General features: G+C 40.5%; 1 protein-coding gene and 1 pseudogene across 1 annotated transcript; both read right to left on the reverse strand.

The window, feature by feature from the left end:
• Positions 1–1,472: 1,472 nt before the first annotated feature.
• On the reverse strand, positions 1,473–2,178 carry LOC112259352 (annotated as a pseudogene).
• A 7,830-nt stretch (positions 2,179–10,008) lies between these two features.
• LOC112259354 (alkaline ceramidase 3) lies at positions 10,009–20,688 on the reverse strand. Its single transcript, XM_024434062.2, has 11 exons — positions 20,489–20,688; positions 18,585–18,695; positions 13,380–13,432; positions 13,107–13,159; positions 12,659–12,740; positions 12,524–12,559; positions 11,429–11,487; positions 11,083–11,184; positions 10,870–10,974; positions 10,606–10,651; positions 10,009–10,495 (listed from the first exon to the last, which is right to left on the reverse strand). The coding sequence occupies exons 1-11, from the start codon at positions 20,589–20,591 to the stop codon at positions 10,442–10,444; spliced, it is 804 nt and encodes a 267-aa protein (XP_024289830.1). The 5' UTR covers positions 20,592–20,688; the 3' UTR covers positions 10,009–10,441.
• Between the last annotated feature and the right edge of the window lie 23 nt (positions 20,689–20,711).

The following is a 20,711-nucleotide window of genomic DNA, read 5'->3' on the forward strand; positions in this document are numbered from 1 at the left end:
GTCCTGAGTTCGAGGCTGGGGCCGACAGGTAAACAAAATGAAGTACCGCGTTATTGAAACAGTCCAGGGGGCATCAGCTGTGTAGCCAAGTGATCATAGGGTCAAAAGAGTAGCAATAGGTTAGACAGGGTGCTATAAGGTATTCACTACTACACTGGGCGAGCAGGGGACACAGCATTCAGAAAAAGCTAATGGGCCGGGGCTAGTGGATGGTTCTGCGGCGATATCGTAACAGAATAGCCTGTTGAGACCACATCAGGCGATCACGTCGGCAGTCCAATCATGGTGGATCGGCGGGGCTCCATGTTGACAATAAAGGGTCCAGGCCGATTGGCAAAGGAGGTAATTGTAGCCCTAGAATTAGTTGGTATATGGGCCTAGCTCGAGACTAGCTGGTGCTTACTTCAGGACAGAGGCGTTAGCTATCAGTAGCCAGTCGTTTGCAACTACCTAGCTAGCAGCTAGCTAGGATTAATGATCCAGTGTATTGATCCAGAGCGGCAGGAATCCAGTGATATGGTAGAGAGAATCAGTCCGATATGCTCTGGGTTGATATCGTGCGGTGCATACTGGCAGGTAATTGTCTGAGCTAAGGCTGGCTGATTCCGGGGAAAAAAGGCGAGGACAGCTAGCCGTGACTAACAAAGACTAGTAGCTAGTTAGCTGGCTAGCTCCTGATGGAAGTTCCAGTTATAAGGAATAAAAATAGCAGATCCGTACCACATTGGGTGAGGTGGGTTGCAGTTAAGTATATTTAGTTCGTAGATAGAAGTGAGATTAAGATATATATGAAAAAGACCGGCTATTTATAAGGGATAAGACGAAGATCGATATAAACGTCCTACTGTGCCACCATCTTGGAAACTATCATTAACTACACTATATATCCAAAAGTATGGGACACCCCTTCAAATTAGTGGATTCAGCTATTTCAGCCACACCCGTTGCTGAGAAGTGTATAAAATCAGGCACACCGCCATGCAATCTCCATAGACAAACATTGGTAGTAGAATGACCTTACTGAAGAGCACAGTGACTTTCAACGTGGCACCTTCATAGGATGCCACATATTCAACAAGTCAGTTGGTCAAATTTCTGCCCTGCTACAGTACAGCTGCCACAGTCAACTGTAAGTGCTGTTATTGTGAAGTGGAAACGTCTAGGAGCAACAACAGCTCAGACGCGAAGTGGACACAAGCTCACAGAATGGCTCACACATACTTTTGGTAATTTAGTGTATTTGAACAATCTATGAATCTTGGTATTCCAGACATGACTCAGTTCCTAATTGTTAAGCTCTCATTAAGTGACTCATACCTGTCTCACCCACGCTGCCCTATTTATATTTGAGTCATTTAGCAGACGCTCTTATCCCGAGCGATTTACGGTTAGATGAATCGTTCAAGGGCACATCGACAGATTTCCCCCCTGGAACAGGCTAATACTAATGTCAACACTTGCTACAGTGGTCACTAACAGTAAGCCAGGCCTGGAGTTCCACCCTAGTACCCATGCCCCCCTCTCTGGCCAGCAGATTCCAGACATTTTGTCTGTGAAGGGCTGGGTGTGTCTCCCTTGGGGTCTGAAGCCATAGTGAGGGGGATGTGGAGGGCTGTCATATGATTTACCGGGTACCATCTTCTTCTGCTTGGGCACTGGAGGACGCCGCAAAGGAGCAGCTGGGTAGATCACCTGATATGTGTGGAGATTTTAGGGGAAGGTAGGGGGAGGACGGGTTTCCCTGAGGCCACTATACTCATCTGAGGAGGAACCGCGCTGGTCACCGTCTTTGTCACATCCTCATCACCAAAGAAACTGGCCACCTTGAAAGCATGTTTCTTCTCTCCATATATGCAACACACTTCCCCTGAGCAGGCCAAGGTCCTTGTACTGAACCCCACTCTCCTGGCAGGCTCGCAGCAGCTCTGGATCCTCCCTCTGCAACCTGTTCAGCCGAATACACCTAAAGTAATTTGCTGGGGTTGTCAGGCTACCAATGCACCCTGAATTCTCCTGCAGGGCAACAGTCAACCGCTCCACAAACATGTCCACTTTCTGGGTCTCCAACTTTTCCACCTTCTTGATCAGTCTTTTCAGGAAAAACACCACTGCTGCAATCTCCTTTTCCATCATGTTTGACTGATATGCTGTAATGATGGTCCAAATTCGTAATTGCTGCTCATCAACATTTGGACAACTATAAATCAAACTGATGCAACCCAAGCCAAGAGTGTGTGACCACTAAAACAAACTCATAGTTAGTTGTCTGTCTTGTGCAACTCTGCTGAATCATTTTGAAACAGGAAACACTGGGTCTTATTCTTTGCTAATGGCCTTCATCATGCATGTATTGCTCTCATTAAAATGTTGGCTTGGCCTTTAGTATACGCTACGCCTGTGCCAGTAACCCCTAAGGATACAAGTGGCTCTGTGGCTGTTCTGCAGGCTGTCACATAGCAGCCTACAGTAGCACCTGTGTACCTACCCAATGCCTGAAATACTAAAAAGAGAGAAACCATGGTTTTATGGGGAGGCATCATCTGATGGAACAGTTCCAATGCCTCCCATTGAACATGCCTCCCCTATAGATATGTACCTGCGCAAATGTCATTTTGTTCAGAAAATACTGCACATTCTGTATTACATACAGTGTAATGAATAAATACTAGATAGAAAACATAAGACTTTAAAAAAAAAACAGACACAACTGAGCGAAGCAGCAGGCTTGAGCGAAATAAGCTTTTTGTGCTTTTGGAACATTTCTGGGAACTTTTATTTAAGATAATGAAACTTGGGACCAACACATGTTGCGTTTATATTTTTGTACAGTTTAAATAAGTTTGTAACTTTCTGACCCTTCACCCTATTTGGGCAAAAAATATTTTTATTGTCACCCACGATGAAGGGGAGGGGACTTTGGATCTGTCTCTGTCCATTACTATGTTAGTCACTTGATATATCAGACAGTACTGGCCCGATTTTGACTAAACTTGAGTGAATTATGCGTCTTGCCATAGAGATCCGGCATTTACAAAATTACACTGATTTGCCCAAGGTGGGAAATATAGTGATTAACTGAAATCTGTTAGTCACACGATATCTCAATTGGCACAAGGGGGTTGCTGCGTCATTCGCGAGAGACGACATGTTTACTGTTGCCTTGTTTAACCTTTAATTATCCAGGTTAGTCTGTTTCATTGAAATAACATCTCTGTTGCAAGAGAGAACGGGGATGAATGTGAACCTTAGAACAAAAACAATCAATAAGGAGCAGAGACAGAGAATCATAATATGTCATTTAATGTACTGTATGTCCCAGGTTTCTATGTGAGGAAACTATTCTACCTACACCATGTTGTTCCCAGCTCTTAGATGACATATTAACTGAAACACAACGTGCAAAGGTAGCACACGTCCAGAGCTCTGCCCAGTGATATTACTGTCTCAGAGCAGGGAGTGTTTATTACACAGGAAGAATGGCTCAGGTACTTCAGATTGATTACCACTACCGAAAACTTCAGTTTTTTATTTATTTTTTATGTTTACCTAATTTCCACACATTTGTATACCTTCTACAGTACATGCATTGGTACTTGATCAACTAAATACAGGGACAAAACTGAGATGCACAAGATACATGATCAAATCTAATTTAAATCAATACTTGTATTTTGTGGTTTTGTCTTGAGATTATTTGCATTTAATTCATAGTTTTCGCTATCTAATGTGTTAGATCTTGTATTCTCGCAGCCCAAGAAGAATGTTCTCAGTCATTGAACCCAGAAACTCTTTTGATTGCAAAAGAATTCATAGAATTCACAAAACTAAGAGTAATAATAACAATAATAATAAATGTATTGTATATAGCACTTTTCATTATAAAATCATCTCAAAGATGCTTCTTAAAAACAAAAAACAAAATGACATGTAGTTCTTGGGCTGAGTGTTAATCTGATAAAATCCCTATCTATGAATACAAATAATCTACTGTAATTATTGAGGCAGGAAATACACACATTTCCTAAAAACCCTAGAGAACCTGCTGGGAAAATGGGATAGTGATTTTGTGTGTTTAGTGTTGAACAGCTTGTTGATTCGATGTTGATTCGATGAGAAGGAGCTGGGGCAGATTAGCTGTGTTGTAATTCTTTGGTGGAACAGATTTTTTCTGACTTGCCTCTATAGTCTAAACTGTAAAAACTTCCATATCTGTTCTGTGAACCTTTTTTTAATGAGGTTTGTAGTAGAAAATAATAATAAAATGTAATATATTTGTCTGATCAGACTCTAACAGACTCTAACGGCATGGTGACTCAAAGGAAAGACTAATTGTAATGTTTTTTGGGAGATGAATCCTTCCATTATAAGTGTTTGACTCTTGGATAACGCATACTTGATAAGAGAATTATGTTCTCCAGGTACATCACCCAATTTAACTATATTACTCTCAGTCTGCAAACCAGAATTTGTAAGATCCTGGTCGATTGAAACAGATGGAGGCCCAGCTAAATAGTCAAAAAGGTTTATTCACAGAACGTTCTAAAGTCAAGAATACAAAACAATTCATTTTATACTGACTTCTCACGCCCACACATTCACACAGCCATACGCACACACACACAAACAGACGCACATACACACACACATGTCCTGCTACGCACACACTGTCACGTCCTGACCTTAGTTCCTTTTGTATGTTTCTATTTTAGGTTGGTCAGGGCGTGAGTTGGGGTGGGCATTCAATGTTTTTGTTCTATGTTTGGTATTTCTATGTGTTTGGCCTGGTATGGTTCCCAATCAGAGGCAGCTGTCAATCGTTATTTCTGATTGAGAATCATAAAGAGTCTCCCTCCTGTCCAGCGCTGCCAGAGCAGCCCGTCAGTCAGGAGCTGCCAGAGCCGCCCGTCAGTCAGGAGCTGCCAGAGCCGCCCGTCAGTCAGGAGCTGCCAGAGGCGCCCGTCAGTCAGGAGCTGCCAGAGCCGCCCGTCAGTCAGGAGCTGCCAGAGCCGCCCGTCAGTCAGGGGCTGCCAGAGCCGCCCGTCAGTCAGGAGCTGCCAGAGCCGCCCATCAGTCAGGAGCTGCCAGAGCCGCCCGTCAGTCAGGAGCTGCCAGAGTCGCCCTTCACTCCGGCGCTGCCGGAGTCTCCCGCCTGTCCGGCGCTGCCGGAGCCTCCCTTCTATTCGGGGCCCGCTGTAAGGGTCCCCAGTCCGAGGTTGGCGGCGAGGGTCGCCGCTCCAAAGGCACCACTTAAGTGGGCCAAGACTATGATGGAGTGGGGTCCACGTCCCGCGTCAGATGAATCATTCATGGGTGTTTCTTTAGTGATCAGTATTTTTCCACTGTATTCATCACTAAACAAGCATAGCATGCTACTGTAGTAAATATGCTGTCTCTTTATTGGCAGTAAACCAACAGTGACGTAGCTCACTACTACTATCTGACACATCTCAAAGGTGCATGACCCAACACACTATGTCCGACTAGTTACAATTATGCTCCATTATGATAAGATATATAAAAGTGGTGGCAGACATGGTATCAAAACCATGAATCATTCATGGGTGTTTCTTTAGTGATCAGTATTTTTCCACTGTATTCATCACTAAACAAGCATAGCATGCTACTGTAGAAGCGTTGGGTGTGTTGTAAACCTGAGATTTCTTTCTGTTAACACTGCCACCCTGAGCTTGGATTATGAATAACAGGTTTTTAGGTTTGAACATTTACCAACTAAACAAACTAAATATATAGACAATTGTGATTCTGTCATCCAGAATCATCAGATTGAGTATTTATGTACAACTACAGTAGCTTCTGGCTATCGATTAGATAAGAGATTACATAAAACAAAAGACATATGTATTATGTAGCTATACTGGTAGATTGGAACATCAGACAAGACAGGTTATGAATGATTATTACATGGTCTATCGCATCATCCAAAAAAAGCTATTTTCACTGGCTTTATCACAGAAGACAAGTGTTCCTAAAACACACAGGGGATTTTATTTAAGCAGTTTAGATTGATCGTGAACATCAAGGTCACTTGAAACAAGGCGCCTTTTATCAGTAATAATCGTCCACCTTCCAACTTTTACAAGCAGTGATTTAAGGTCATTAAATACATTGTAATTTCTAAATGACTACTTATCTCTCCTTCATATGGTGCTGCTGAACATATAAACATTATTGTAACCTAATCTAAGGTTTGAGAACAAAGACCATGTGAATGTAACCCTAATCAAAACACTGATATGCATGTGTCACAATGTCTGAGCATGTAGCAGTTCAGGTACTCCATAAGGTTAATGGGTTCTTGTATCACACTCTGTATTCACTTCATATCTGTGTTATTCCATTACTTAAGAGACATATATATTATTCCCATACATAAGTACATTACATTTTCACATTTGAAGATCAAAGTCACATGAAGTTTCACATAGCCACATCCCCAAAATGCTGCATTGTGAGCTACAGTATTTCCCCAATATGTTTACATTTGTGACCCGTAAGAGTTAAGCAAATAAAACTGGAGGGTGTTTAGCAGGCAAACCTTTCACAGGACAGTATCCTTTGGCAAATGAACATAACCTGAAACTGAAATATGGCAATCCATGCCATCTAGTGGCCATTCGAAAAGATATGCATGAACTGAGCAGTACAGTACATACTAACAGGTTCAAAAGTGTCATCCTTCAGGCAAATGTGTGTGGGATAATACGGGACACTGATAATAATTTAAATATTGCAGACATGCAGATGCCTGTATTCATTGCTAAGACAAAGTATAGATATCAATTGACAAATCCATCCAAAAACAAACCACTCCAAATTATTTAGTCAGAGTCCATGGTCAGTCAAAACACTATTTTCTCATCCCTCATTCCTTGTTTTGACAGCAACATCAAAGCTTGTGCAGATAAACACTACCATGTCCTTGTTTTTGAAAGAAAATATTATTTTTTTGTAGATTAAAATAACATCAAATTGATCAGAAATACAGTGTAGACATATATGTAGACATATATGTGTAGTTCCTCTGTCCTCTGTCCAGTGTCTGTGTTCCTTTGCCCATCTTAATATTTTCTTTTTATTGGCCAGTCTGAGATATGGCTTTTTCTTTGCAACTCTGCCTAGAAGGCCAGCATCCTGGAGTCGCCTCTTCACTGTTGACGTTGAGACTGTTGTTTTGCGGGTCATATTTAATGAAGCTGCCAGTTGAGCACTTGTGAGGCATCTGTTTCTCAAACTAGACCCTCTAATGTACTTGTCCTCTTGCTCAGTTGTGCAGCGGGGCCTCCCATTCCTCTTTCTATTCTGGTTAGAGCCAGTTTGCACTGTTCTGTGAAGGGAGTAGTACACAGCGTTGTACGAGATCTCAGTTTCTTGGCAATTTCTCACATGGAATAGCCTTCATTTCTCAGAACAAGAATAGACTAATGAGTTTCAGAAGAAAGTTATTTGTTTCTGGCCATTTTGAGCCTGTAATCGAACCAACAAATGCTGATGCTCCAGATACTCAACTAGTCTAAAGAAGGCCAGTTGTATTGCTTCTTTAATCAACACAACAGTTTTCAGCTGTGCTAACATAATTGCAAAAATGGTTTTCTAATGATCAACTAGCCTTTTTAAAATTATAAACTTGGATTAGCTAACACAATGTGCCATTGGAACACAGGAGCGATGGTTTCTGATAATGGGCCTCTGTACGCCTATGTAGACATTCCATAAAAAATCTGCTGTTTCCAGCTACAATAGTAATTTACAACATTAACAATGTCTACACTGTATTTCTGATCAATTTGAAAAACAAGGACATTTCTAACTGACCCCAAACTTTTGAACAGTAGTGTATGTATTTTAGGTAAGCCTTTATGATATTTTGCGTTGGGAAATACACTTTTTTTGTAATAGTACACATGAAAATAATGACCATGTGGAATTCCCACTATGATATAAATGGTACTGAATTTTGTGCAGTGGAACAATCCTTAGATGAAATTGTATCATATCCCTGTGATTTGTTAATAATATTAAAGTAAATCATCAAAAACACAATCTCAGAGCAACTTCAGAATTTGCAATGCAGATCCACACTTGGCATAAATCAAATATTGAAGTCAGAGTTTTCCTGTGTGACCAATCACTTGCAGAGGAAAGAAATGGAGAAGATAATTGATATCAAACCTTTTCCTGTGTCCCTGTCTGTTTCAGTCCCGTCTGTGACCAACACACTACATCATCTAGACCAGATTCCCTCAGAGGAGGATGGAGGGGTAACAAACAGTTCCCAGGTCTAAACACAACCATGACATACAGCCAGCTAATGCCGACTACCTGACGTTATTATGGTTTGTGAATATGCTAAGGTGTTATATTGAATGTTACAATAGATACTAGAGGTCGGCCGATTAATCAGAATGGCCGATTAATTGGGGCCGATTTCAAGTTTTCATAACAATCGGAAATCGGTATTTTTGGACACCGATTTGGCCATTTAAAAAAAAAAGTTTACACCTTTATTTAACTAGGCAAGTCAGTTAAGAACACATTCTTATTTTCAATGATGGCCTATGAACGGTGGGTTAACTGCCTTGTTCAGGGGCAGAACGACAGATTTTTACCTTGTCAGCTCAGGGATTCAATCTTGCAACCTTACAGTTAACTAGTCCAACACTCTAACCACCTGCCTTACATTGCACTCCACGAGGAGCCTGCCTGTTACGCAAATGCAGTAAGAAGCCACGGTAAGTTGCTAGCTAGCATTAAACTTCTTATAAAAACAATCAATCAATCATAATCACTCGTTAACTACACATGGTTGATGATATTACTAGCGTTACCAGCGTGTCCTGCGTTGCATATGATCGATGCGGTGCGTATTTGCGAAAAATGACTGTCGTTGCTCCAATGTGTACCTAACCATAAACATCAATGCCTTTCTTAAAATCAATACACAAGTATATATTTTTAAACCTGCATATTTAGTTAGTATTATCAACTAACTAACATGACTCGTTAGGAACTGTGTGACCTGGCTCGTTGCGAACTCTGTGAAGACTATTTCTTCCTAACAAAGACAGCCAACTTCGCCCAACGGGGGATGATTTAACAAAAGCGCATTTGCATACGGTTCCGTATTTCACTGAAAGAATAAACGTCTTGTTTTCGAGATGATAGTTTCCGAATTCAACCATTTTAATGACCTAAGGCTCGTATTTCTGTGTGTTATTATGTTATAACTAAGTCTATGATTTGATAGAGCAGTCTGACTGAGTGGTGGTAGGCACCAGCAGGCTCGTAAGCATTCATTCAAACTGCACTTTTGTGCGTTTTGCCAGCAGCTCTTCGCAACGCTTCAAGCATTGAGCTGTTTATGACTTCAAGCTGATCAACTCCCGAGATTAGGCTGGTGTAACCGATGTGAAATGGCTAGCTAGTTAGCGGGGTGCGAGCTAATATCGTTTCAAACGTCACTCGCTCTGAGACTTGGAGTGGTTGTTCCCCTTGCTCTGCATGGGTAACGCTGCTTCGAGGGTGGCTGTTGTCGATGTGTTCCTGGTTCGAGCCCAGGTAGGAGTGAGGAGAGGGATGGAAGCTATACTGTTACACTGGCAATACTAAAGTGCCTATAAGAACATCCAATAGTCAAAGGTATATGAAATAAAAATAGTATAGAGAAATTGTCCTATAATTCCTATAATAACTACAACATAACTTTTTGTTAAAAGGAACCACCAGCTTTCATATGTTCTCATGTTCTGAGCAAGGAACTTAAACGTTAGCTTTTTTACATGGCAAATATTGCACTTTTACTTTCTTCTCCAACACTTTTTTTTTGCATTATTTCAACCAAATTGAACATGTTTCATTTTATTTGAGGCTAAATTGATTTTATTGATGTATTATGTTAAGTTAAAATAAGTGTTCATTCTGTAATGTTGTAATTGTCATTGTTACAAATTTTAAAAAATTAACCGGCCGATTAATCGGTATCGGGTTTTTTGGGGGTCCTCAAATAATCGGTATCGGCGTTGAAAAATCATAATCGGTCGACCTCTAATAGATACACTAGTATGATTTATATATATTTTTTTGCGGTATCCATATTCCAGGAAATATGTTAGAGTAAATTTAAACAAAATGTCACTACAATATCACCACCAAAATCTAATAATCTACTATATGTTGATAGATGAAAGTGAAAAATCAGATAATTCCATATAAACTCTCAATGCTATACTGTACTTGGCAAATCGTCACAGTGCAGAACCAAAGGGTCCCCGGAGTGGTAGGTTGGGGTGTAGCCTGGCTGCCCTCTGGTAGTGGGGTGCATATGTCCCATAGACAGCAGAGGGGGGTTGGCAGACTGGCAGGTCAGGTCTCTGTACTGATGCCTGTTTAATGGCAGTCACCATCCTTCATGGTCCCCAGTCACTCAGCTAGTCTTTTGTGCCTCAATGTGCAACATGGGCCACACTCCACATAGGAACTGATTAAACACATTGTAGACCAGTGTTAGGTTAGTGTTGGTATTGTGGTGCCATATACACAAGCATAGGACTGGGATGTGTTGAAGAACTGGGAGGAAAGAATGCTTACCTTTACTTTTGGTCTGTGTTTGAGAAAGGTTGACCTTATCTGGAGGCTAAGTGACAACAGAACATTTTAGATTTTTTTTGTGATACATTGTTGTAGGAATCATCTAATCAGTCATTACACTTAAATCATAAAATACGCAAGATACCAGTCAATTTTTTTCATTAAACAATGACGATGTTCTTGAAGCAGCATAAATCAATTTAAGTGGGAACAAATACAAAGCGCAGACCCTATTTAAATCCTATAGATCTATTCATGGCTTACCTGAAGAGTATGTGTAGGTAGGAGCCCAGGCCTGTGAGGATGTGCCACCAGGCATGGAACTGTGTCACCGCCCCAACAACAGAGGGCAGTTTCTGTCTGGTGGATCTAAAAGGAGAGTGGCGAGCAAAGAGAGAGAGTTTTACATTTTGATTCTGTCTACAAATGGATGTCCATATTCTGTTGGCAGCGTTTGTCATTTGATTGTACATTTACCTGAGTGAGTCACAGGCCAGATTATCAATGTTCCACAACATGAACCCCAGCAGAAAGACACTCAGGGAGATGTAACACAGAGGTTTGAGCCAGGGGTACACCCTGCAATGGAAACACAGGGAGTCCGATGAGATGTATAAACACTGTTATAACATAGCCCTACTTTGTACTGTAGTTTCTGAAAATGTCATCCAGAATCACAAATATCAGGATACCAGCAGCATCCAGTGAGTGAGTGGCTATTAAACAATTGATGTACATTGTAAGGATAATAAATGTACTCTTGACCTCTCAGTTAATTTCCCAAACTACCGGGCCACATTTCTGCGGCCACACTGCCACTTACCATGTAACTATGAAGATAGAGCGCATCACCAAGCATGCTACAAGTGCACCATACATGACCTGAGGGGTGAGGACACACAAAGAACACGCTTTGAAAAGCAACCAAATCTACACCTGTCATATTTTACAGTAGCCTAAACCTGGTGTTTTCAGAACAGAGGTGAAATGAAGTGTATAATGCACATGTTTTCAACCAGTCTGCTCAACACTAAGGACCTTGATAGACAACACTACTGTACAGCATGTACATGTTCCAACCACCAGGTTGTGCTAAATCCATGCTCAAATAAAGACTGCTATTTTGTGACGGTTAATGGAACGTATAAATGGTCACCGTTGTTGTATTGTATCTAAATGGGTACACTGTAGCAAATCAAATACTTGCATCAGTTTGGTAAGAATCCGTTTAAATAATATGTTAACATATGCTGATATAGAGCTCATGACCACCTGCCATCTAACTGTCTCCAAGGACCACAATGGAAATAAGCCTTTGGGCTTTAATGTGTTTTTATCCTCGATCATTTTTAATGTATGTAATGTTGTCTACGGCTGGAGCAGCCTACTTCTTGTAATGATCTAATAAATCAATTCCATGTCCGCTAAAACTGACTGTTGTGGGCATGTTTATGGCTAAATGTGTGCCACCATGGAGCGGTGGGGTTTAGTAACCAGAGAGGGCTCTGAAGTGTAAACAAAGGTTGCTTTGTCACGTTGTTTCTGTTGTTGTGGAGCAACACAGATGCTTCTCTAGACTCTCAATATCCACAGCCTCACTGACTATTGTGAGGTATGCTAGAGAGGAGTTTATAATACAACTGTAACCTGAAGTTGTAAGATCAGACTGAACCATAGTCAAAAGGTGTTGAGCGACATTGTCAATAGCCCAAAGTGACAATGCTGCAAAATATTAGATTCCTGAACAGAGACATTTGAACGGACATGCCACAATAGCAATCTAACTGGATCTAACAGGACCTCATGTCCGGCTGTTTCCACAGTTAGCCAGGGGCAATATGTACTAATGAAACAGTAAACTCTAAAAGCAAACAAAGAGCATGCTCACCGAAGAGCGAAAATGTACTCTCTTTCTTACCTGGTGAAAGACTGGCTCTTTCCATTGTAAATACACCTGGGAAAAAGAGATTTGAGATGGTGACATTAATCATTGACATATAGTCATGGAATGAAAAGGGACAAAACAGTTATGTGGGAAATATAAGACACTCACCACACTGACTGAGACACTGAAGATGAGTAACAACATGATAGGGAATACACCCAGAGTGTTTTTTTGCTTGAAGCATTCATATCTGCAACAGAAAAAATTAATTAATTTCTCATTCCTCTAATGAAACACATATTTGTAATTATAGACATACAGTATACATTAAGGCTTTTGAGAGGGATGGAGAGCAAGATGATGAACGATGACCCAGTTAAAATGGGGGAAGTGCAAGTGGCACTGAATCAATAGACATCAACTCTGTACCATGTCATCTATAGCTATGAAAAAGGTGTGTTTTCTTGGGATAAATCAATTGTAGGATTGGATTAACTTTTCATTGATCACATGTATACTGCCCTCAAATTACTTTCAGTGGGCTTTGGGCCTGGGCTGCTCAATGGCAATGGCACTGTGAAAGTTGGAGTGTAAATTCATTATGTTGGGTACTTACAGACAGTAGACAAAGACACAGGTGCTGTAGATCATTGGCAGCTCGTCCAGCAACTGCGGGGGACAGACAGCAGAGACACAGATAGTGATGTATAATGGGATGGAGAGTTGAAAAACAGTTTGAGCATTCTGCAGGAAACGATGAGGTGTCATTTTTTATGTCCTTAACAGCTGAAAAAGTCCATACAATTATGAGAACACAGTGATCTATGGTGGATGCATACAGTATGCTGACAAATCATGATTTATTTTTAGATACTAAAAGTCAGCTCACCTGCATCTCATATTGCAGCGTCATATGGAAGCACCAGGAGCCAATGCCAACAGCTGGAACAAAAGAAGAGATCAGATCAAACAACCAGCAAGAAGCATAGACATTAAAACCCATCTTTCAAATAAAGGAAAGCATCTTGATAATGCAATTTCAGTCTAAAAAAACTCTCACTTTAAAAGACATTAGGGACAAGACTAACTTTGCCAAATCCTTGTGACTGTAAGGTTATACTATAGGTTATAAGGGTCAAAGACGAGACGTGTAAATTTGGTGTCCAAAGGCCATTCATTTAACATAAAAAGATAAATATGTATGAATATTATATTAAATCACTCAACTCTTACCCTTCTTTTGACCCAGAAATATTTGTTTTGCAAGCTCTAAAGCATCAAAATGTCCTGCAGTGTAACTGTCCGGGTTAAAATTCTAATGACAAAAGTGTTTTTAAAATGTAGAAATTCATCCTAAAAATATAAATGAACACCCATGGCATAATTGTGTTAGTGTTTGCAACAATATATAAACTCAGCAAAAAAAGAAATGTCCCTTTATCAGGACCCTGTCTTTCAAAGATAATTTGTAAAAATCCAAATAACTTCACAGATCTTCATTGTAAAGGGTTTAAACATTGTTTCCCATGCTTGTTTAATGAACCATAAACAATTAATGAACATGCACCTGTGGAACGGTCATTAAGACACTAACAGCTTACAGACAGTAGGCAATTAAGGTCACAGTTCTGAAAACTTAGGACACTAAAGAGGCCTTACTACTGACTCTGAAAAACACCAAAAGAAAGATGCCCAGGGTCCCTGCTCATTTGCGTGAACGTGCCTTATAGGCTGACCACACTATGTTATTCAATTATTGCACCCACACTGCTCTCGCGTGCCAACGAGAGTCTGCGTTGCCAAGTGCTAAAATAGAAATCAATTCTATTTCTGATGCAGATCGCGCTGCAAGTTCTGCATCTCCCATCTCCTCATTGGTTTGTAGAAGCAGGTACCCACCTGCCATCTCCTCATTGGTTATACCCACGTTGGTGACTGAAGACGAACGAGGTCAGTGGCGGTGATGCACCTAATTTATGAAAGTTGCCAATCGCAATATAACGTCAAGAAGAAAAGAAAAAGCCTGGAAGGAAGAGAGATGACTAGAAACAATTCGGTTGACAGTTTTATGTGTGGAATAATTGTCGGAGAAGAGGACCTTGGGCATTTCAGGTAAAATAACAACTCAATGTTTATATCCCAGGACAAATTAGCTAGCAACAGCAAGCTAGCTAAATAGGACAAATTAGCTAGCAAGAGCAAGCCATAAATGTTTAATACTTTTTGACCTGTCCCCAAATTAATGTAATTGGTTCAGAGTTTGTTTTGATATTTTAACCTGCGTGTCGTGATTGCATTTGGTGTGGGGGAACAAAATGAATTTATGCACGATGGCGCACGATGGCGCATGCGAGCAGCAGGTTTGGGTTCCGTGTTAGGCATGCTGCAAGGAGGCATGGGGACTGCAGATGTGGCCAGGGCAATAAATTGCAATGTCCGTACTGTGAGACGCCTAAGACAGGGAGACAGGACGGACAGCTGATCGTCCTCGCAGTGGCAGACCACGTGTAACAACACCTGCACAGGATCGGTACATCCGAACATCACACCTGCGAGACAGATACAGGATGGCAACAACAACTGTCCGAGTTACACCAGGAACGCACAATCCCTCCATCAGTGCTCAGACTGTCCACAATAGGCTGAGAGAGGCTCTACTGAGGGCTTGTAGGCCTGTTGTAAGGCAGGTCCTCACCAGACATCACTGGCAGCAACGTCGCCTATGGGCACAAACCCACCGTCGCTGGACCAGACAGGACTGGCAAAAAGTGCTCTTCACTGACGAGTCGCGGTTTTGTCTTACCAGGGGTGATGGTTGGATTCGCGTTTATCGTCGGAGTGAGCGTTAAACCGAGGCCTGCACTCTGGAGCGGGATCGATTTGGAGGTGGAGTATCCGTCATGGTCTGGGGCGGTGTGTCACAGCATCATCGGACTGAGCTTGTTGTCATTGCAGGCAATCTCAAAGCTGTGCATTACAGGGAAGACATCCTCCTCCCTCATGTGGTACCCTTCCTGCAAGCTCATCCTGACATGACCCTCCAGCATGACAATGCCACCAGTCATACTGCTCATTCTGTGCGTGATTTCCTGCAAGACAGGAATGTCAGTGTTCTGCCATGGCCAGCGAAGAGCCCGGATCTCAATCCCATTGAGCACGTCTGGGACCTGTTTGATCGGAGGGTGAGGACAAGGGCCATTCCCCCAGAAATGTCCGGGAACTTGCAGGTACCTTGGTGGAAGAGTGGGGTAACAATCTCACAGCAAGAACTGGCAAATCTGGTGCAGTCTATGAGGAGGAGATGCACCTCAGTACTTAATGCAGCTGGTGGCCACACCAGATACTGACTGTTACTTTTAATTTGGACCCCCCCTTGTTCAGGGACACATTTTTCCATTTCTGTTAGTCACATGACTGTGGAACTTGTTCAGTTTATGTATCAGTTCTTGAATCTTGTTATGTTCATACAAATATTTACACATGTTAAGTTTTCTGAAAATAAACGCAGTTGACAGTGAGAGGACGTTTCTTTTTTTCTGAATTTAGAATAATGGGTGACATACTGTATCTAAAAAAACATTTTATAACTTGAATAACTTTTGTCTGGACTTTGGCGCCTCATCAATGTCATTCAGTATATTAAAGGTAAAAATACATTTTAAAGCATATCACATGATGGTAATCATGTGACAGTATGTGACATCACAAAGAAGACACATTGAAGACCCTCTATCAATGTGATTTGGTGAGTAAATCTCTGAAATATTTGATGAATTCACCTCTTCACCCTCTAGTAACCTTTGTAACAAAAACACATATCCTTCAGTACAACACAGAAAAAAAGCTATATATTAAATATGAAAAGTAAGGATAATCTTTATTGGTCAAGGTCATTACTTTATATAGATAGCCAAGGAACTGCCTGTTAAATATGCTTATGTATGAAATACGTCCTTCAGTATCATGCTTTTGTCCTTCAGCACAACAAAAGTTTAATGTTATACCACAATGTCACCCGTTATGCTGAATGACAGTTGCTATGTTATCCCATGTTTTCACTAGTTTGCAACATTTAATCATGCAATTCATATTTACTTGTTGTATGAATAATGAATATTTTCATTTTAAACTATTTCATGGCATTTGATGGTATTTCAAGGCACATTATCTTTATAATGTAGATGCCACTGTATAATAAGGAGAGGGCTGCACGGCATAGACAAAATATTCACGCAGATCCAGTTGCTAGGGAGGAAAGACTAGCAAGGTATTGTTTTCATGGTTTCATGCTACTGTCAGCAACAGAATAGGATAATAGGATGTAAAGCTGGGTGGACAAAGCTTAACATTAAGTTGCACTATTACACTGTAGTTAATGTTTAATTGCACTGCAATTAAGGTATAACTGATGGATTATATCAGTTAATAACTTACAACATTAACTATCTTGTAATAATTGTGTAATAATGCAACTTTAAGCAATGTAAAGTGTTGCCGCAGGCTCAAATTATAGTAAAGTGATTATTATTAACATTAACAATCAAATAGTAACAAAACATGTTTGAGAGAGAAAGGGAGAGGGAGTTGATTTAACTTGTTTTAACTACAATTAATAGACTACTAATAACATTTAATGGATGTGAATCCTATTCTGTGCCAGTGTCATTACTATTACATTTTTGTTTTTTAGCTATCAGAAAGAAAGAAGGATGTCAATCCTGATCATCCACCGATCCATGCAATGACACAATCTGATGCTTAAAAGGGGGGGAAAATGGAGATTAAATCAGAGGAGGCACCGTTTTTACACAGTTTTATAACTTAAAAATCGTTACAAGAAAATGCTATTGCTGCTACTCATAATAGTTCATATGATCATTATTGTTATTGCTGAAGGAATCCCTTTTAATCAATATTCGTGGGCCGTAGCGATATGTGTCATTCAGGGTAAGAAAATATTGTCATACAGTATAACAGCAGTATTTTCTATTAAAATACAATAACTTTGTTTTGTTGACTCAGAGTGAAAAAACAAATCTCAAAGGATGAAGTGAATGATATTTTCATAGATTTTAGCATTTTCTTCAGTGTAAGGCAGGAAGTTTTTATAAAAACCTTCAACAAATTTTGAGTTGTACCCGTGACACATCAAATATGTGTGTATTCAACATAAAAGAATGTCATTTTTTCTGGGTAGTTATATTTTTGCCAGTCTAAGCATGGACATATAACCTTGTGATTATGAAAAATTGGCATAATTATTTTTATTTTTTTAAACACTTGTGTTATACTGAATTACATTTTACTAAGGTACATTCATATGAATCACAAAAAAAAGTATTGGCTTTATTTTATATCTAATATAAGGGCATAGGTGACACTCCAATGAATATAATAAAGCATTTTAGGGAATTGTAATTGCTGTTTTCTTGTTTTACTACTTTGAAAACCTTATACGTCTTTGACTCATATATGTATTATCAGATATGAGTCAATCATGCTAATAATTCCAGATCCCTATGGAACACTTAAATCTGGAGGCAAAAGAAACCTGTTTAGGCAAGAGCCTGGCTAGCGGAGTAGAACACTTGAAAAAGAAAAGGAGAGCCGTACACTAGGAGCTCAGATGAAATAATTTAACAACCAACATCTCGACAGACAAGCTGTCTTCATCAGGGTACAATGACAAACACTGCGGGTCACTAGTTTATATAGTTTCAAAGGACACACAGGTGTCTGTAATCATGGCCGGGTGTGGCCTGATTTCATTGGTTAATTTACAGATATAAATAGAACATATAAAAAGCATGAATGGATAACATACGATCATAGATACAAACAGGTTACATAGGCCTACAAATTGTAAATGATTGTAGGCCTATGTAGCGAAATTTGATCTACGAGTGTATGTTATCCATTCATGCTTTTTATATGTTCGATTTATATCTGTAAATTAACCAATGAAATCAGGCCACACCCGGCCATGATTACATACAGACACCTGTAATTATACCCTGATGAAACATTGGTTATTAAATTATTGCAACTGAGATCCTAGCGTGTGTGCGACTTTCCTTGTCTATGGAACACTTACCTGCCAGTCCAAGGAAGGAGTAGACGTAGCGGTACTCTAGGCCGTCTTTATACGTCTGGATGGCACCGTAGATAGGAGGCAGGATCATAATCAGGTTACTGACAGTGTTCCCTGTACAACAAGATAACAGACAGAGCAACTGTCAGCGGAAGACAATACAACATGTACTGTATGACAGCAAACAACAAACACAGTCATTTGGTGTATATGACTAGTGTCTCTTAGCAGACAGAAAACAAGGTTTTAGAGAAACAATTGTGTTTACATTCTGTAAGCAAGATTTAGACTGGTAAATTTAGTTTAATTTAGTCATTCATTTAAAGATTTCACCACACCCAGTGATGGTTAGTGATCAAGTTAGGAACAATCAAACCATTTAACATATAGACTGATGGGAAATGGACATGCTAATGGTTAGAATGGTGCTTAATGGGACTTATACAGCATGCAAGAGGTAAAACACTAAAAGAGCTCCCTGGCTAACTCAGTTCTTTGTTCCTCCTGCATCCAGAGCTTGAAGCCTAGTCTCGGAAATCTCAGACGTGGCGCATTGTTTACATTGTGGGAGGCAACCCGTCTGCCAACCCTCTTAGATAAAAAGAGTTCCAGGGGGTGCTGAGCTGTTGGCCGGGGTAGGGGTACCCAGGTGGAAAGCATGGCCAGCTGTAGAAAAAATGCTTATTGAAATTATCGATTATGGTAGATTTATCGGTGGTGACAGGGTTTCCTTGCCTCAGTGCAGTGGGCAGCTGGGAGGAGGTGCTCTTATTCTCCATGGACTTTACAGTGTCCCAAAACTTTTTGGAATTAGTGCTACAGGATGCAAATTTCTGTTTGAAAAAGCTAGCCGTGGCTCATTTACATGGTCACTTTAGTAATACTGTGTTACTACACATTTATAAGAACAATGTAAGTGTTCTGTTATCAGTTCCCAGTTTGATGCCTTTTTTCTTCATATGATGCATCATGCATATAAATAGTCATTCAACCCAGTGTTTTCACCTTCCTGTGGTCATGAAGGAGAAAAGACGAGGGGTGTTGGGTCAATCAGTGTAATCTGAGTCGTGTGCAAATCAGAGAGAGAGAAAGGTAAAAGAGCAGTAGTCCAACACAATTAACTATGACCCACTTGACATAGTTCCAGTTTAAGTACAATGTTGCATCATGAGGTGCCATTTGTAGCCAGATCAGACCTTCGTGCATTTTGGCAAAATTCCATTAACAGGTCAATGGGCGTTGTATCCTCAGAAAGCCTCGTGATGCCTGCTGCACTCATATTTTTTTTTTTATCTCTCTCATGTATCATTCAGAAAGGTTTGCAAAAGAAAATCACGAAAGCCGAGTAGCCAGTTTTTATCTTGGAATGGAACTCTTAGTCTTCAGGTTAATTATCATTAATATAAAACACGCTGCGGGTGTCTATGTGAGTGGCTGTGCTGTCCCAGTATGAAGCTGAAGCTGTCTTGTAGCGACTTTAATGTGCGGTAAATTTTACGCACCAGTGAATCAATGTATAGCTAGCTCATTGATATAACGTTAACTAGATAGCCTATTACAGTAATCGCAACGGCACTTGAAAGGGCGGTGCTGCAGCTGCAAGTGAAGTTCTGAGTCATCAGCAGGTCTGCGTCGTGGCATCGCACACGCAACTTACTTACCGGTATAAAACATCACCGATAAAATGTAGCAGTTATAGTTATAGGTCTATTAAGATAAAATATAAGAGCACCTTGATCTACTGACGCGAGCGTAAGGGAATGTCGTTGTCACCACCAGGCTCGTTGTCATGATGTTTACCTATTCCGAGACGGCCTTCTGCAAGGATCCACATCCGTGTTTATTGCATTCGTTTTCGTGTCCTAAAACTCCAGTTTAGCCATACGCATGGTGTCAGATGTACTTACAGAATTCTGCGATGTAGAAAGAGACGACATAATTCTCCTCACACCAATCCAGCGTTGAGGTTGGTCGCCCCCAATATCCCAGTCTGTCTGCTGCTGGAGCCATGATGAAAAAAACGAACGGTAGAGCTGTGTGTGTGAGGGAGGAGTGCAGAATCTTTAGTAGCCTACAAATGGATTAATGACTGAGAGGCTCCCTCCATTCCCTCAATTACAGTTAAACTGA

Source organism: Oncorhynchus tshawytscha, linkage group LG09 (genome assembly GCF_018296145.1).
Source record: "Oncorhynchus tshawytscha isolate Ot180627B linkage group LG09, Otsh_v2.0, whole genome shotgun sequence".
In the NCBI taxonomy this organism is placed as follows: domain Eukaryota; kingdom Metazoa; phylum Chordata; class Actinopteri; order Salmoniformes; family Salmonidae; genus Oncorhynchus; species Oncorhynchus tshawytscha.

Coding starts and splice junctions, on each gene's coding strand:
- LOC112259354 (XM_024434062.2), bottom strand. CDS start 20,591: ATGGCTCCAGCAGCAGACAGACTGGGATATTGGGGGCGACCAACCTCA. Junction 12,741..13,106: donor TGTGTCTTTGTCTACTGTCT/GTAAGTACCCAA, acceptor TTTCTGTTGCAG/ATATGAATGCTTCAAGCAAA. Junction 10,652..10,869: donor TACCTACACATACTCTTCAG/GTAAGCCATGAA, acceptor GTTGTCACTTAG/CCTCCAGATAAGGTCAACCT.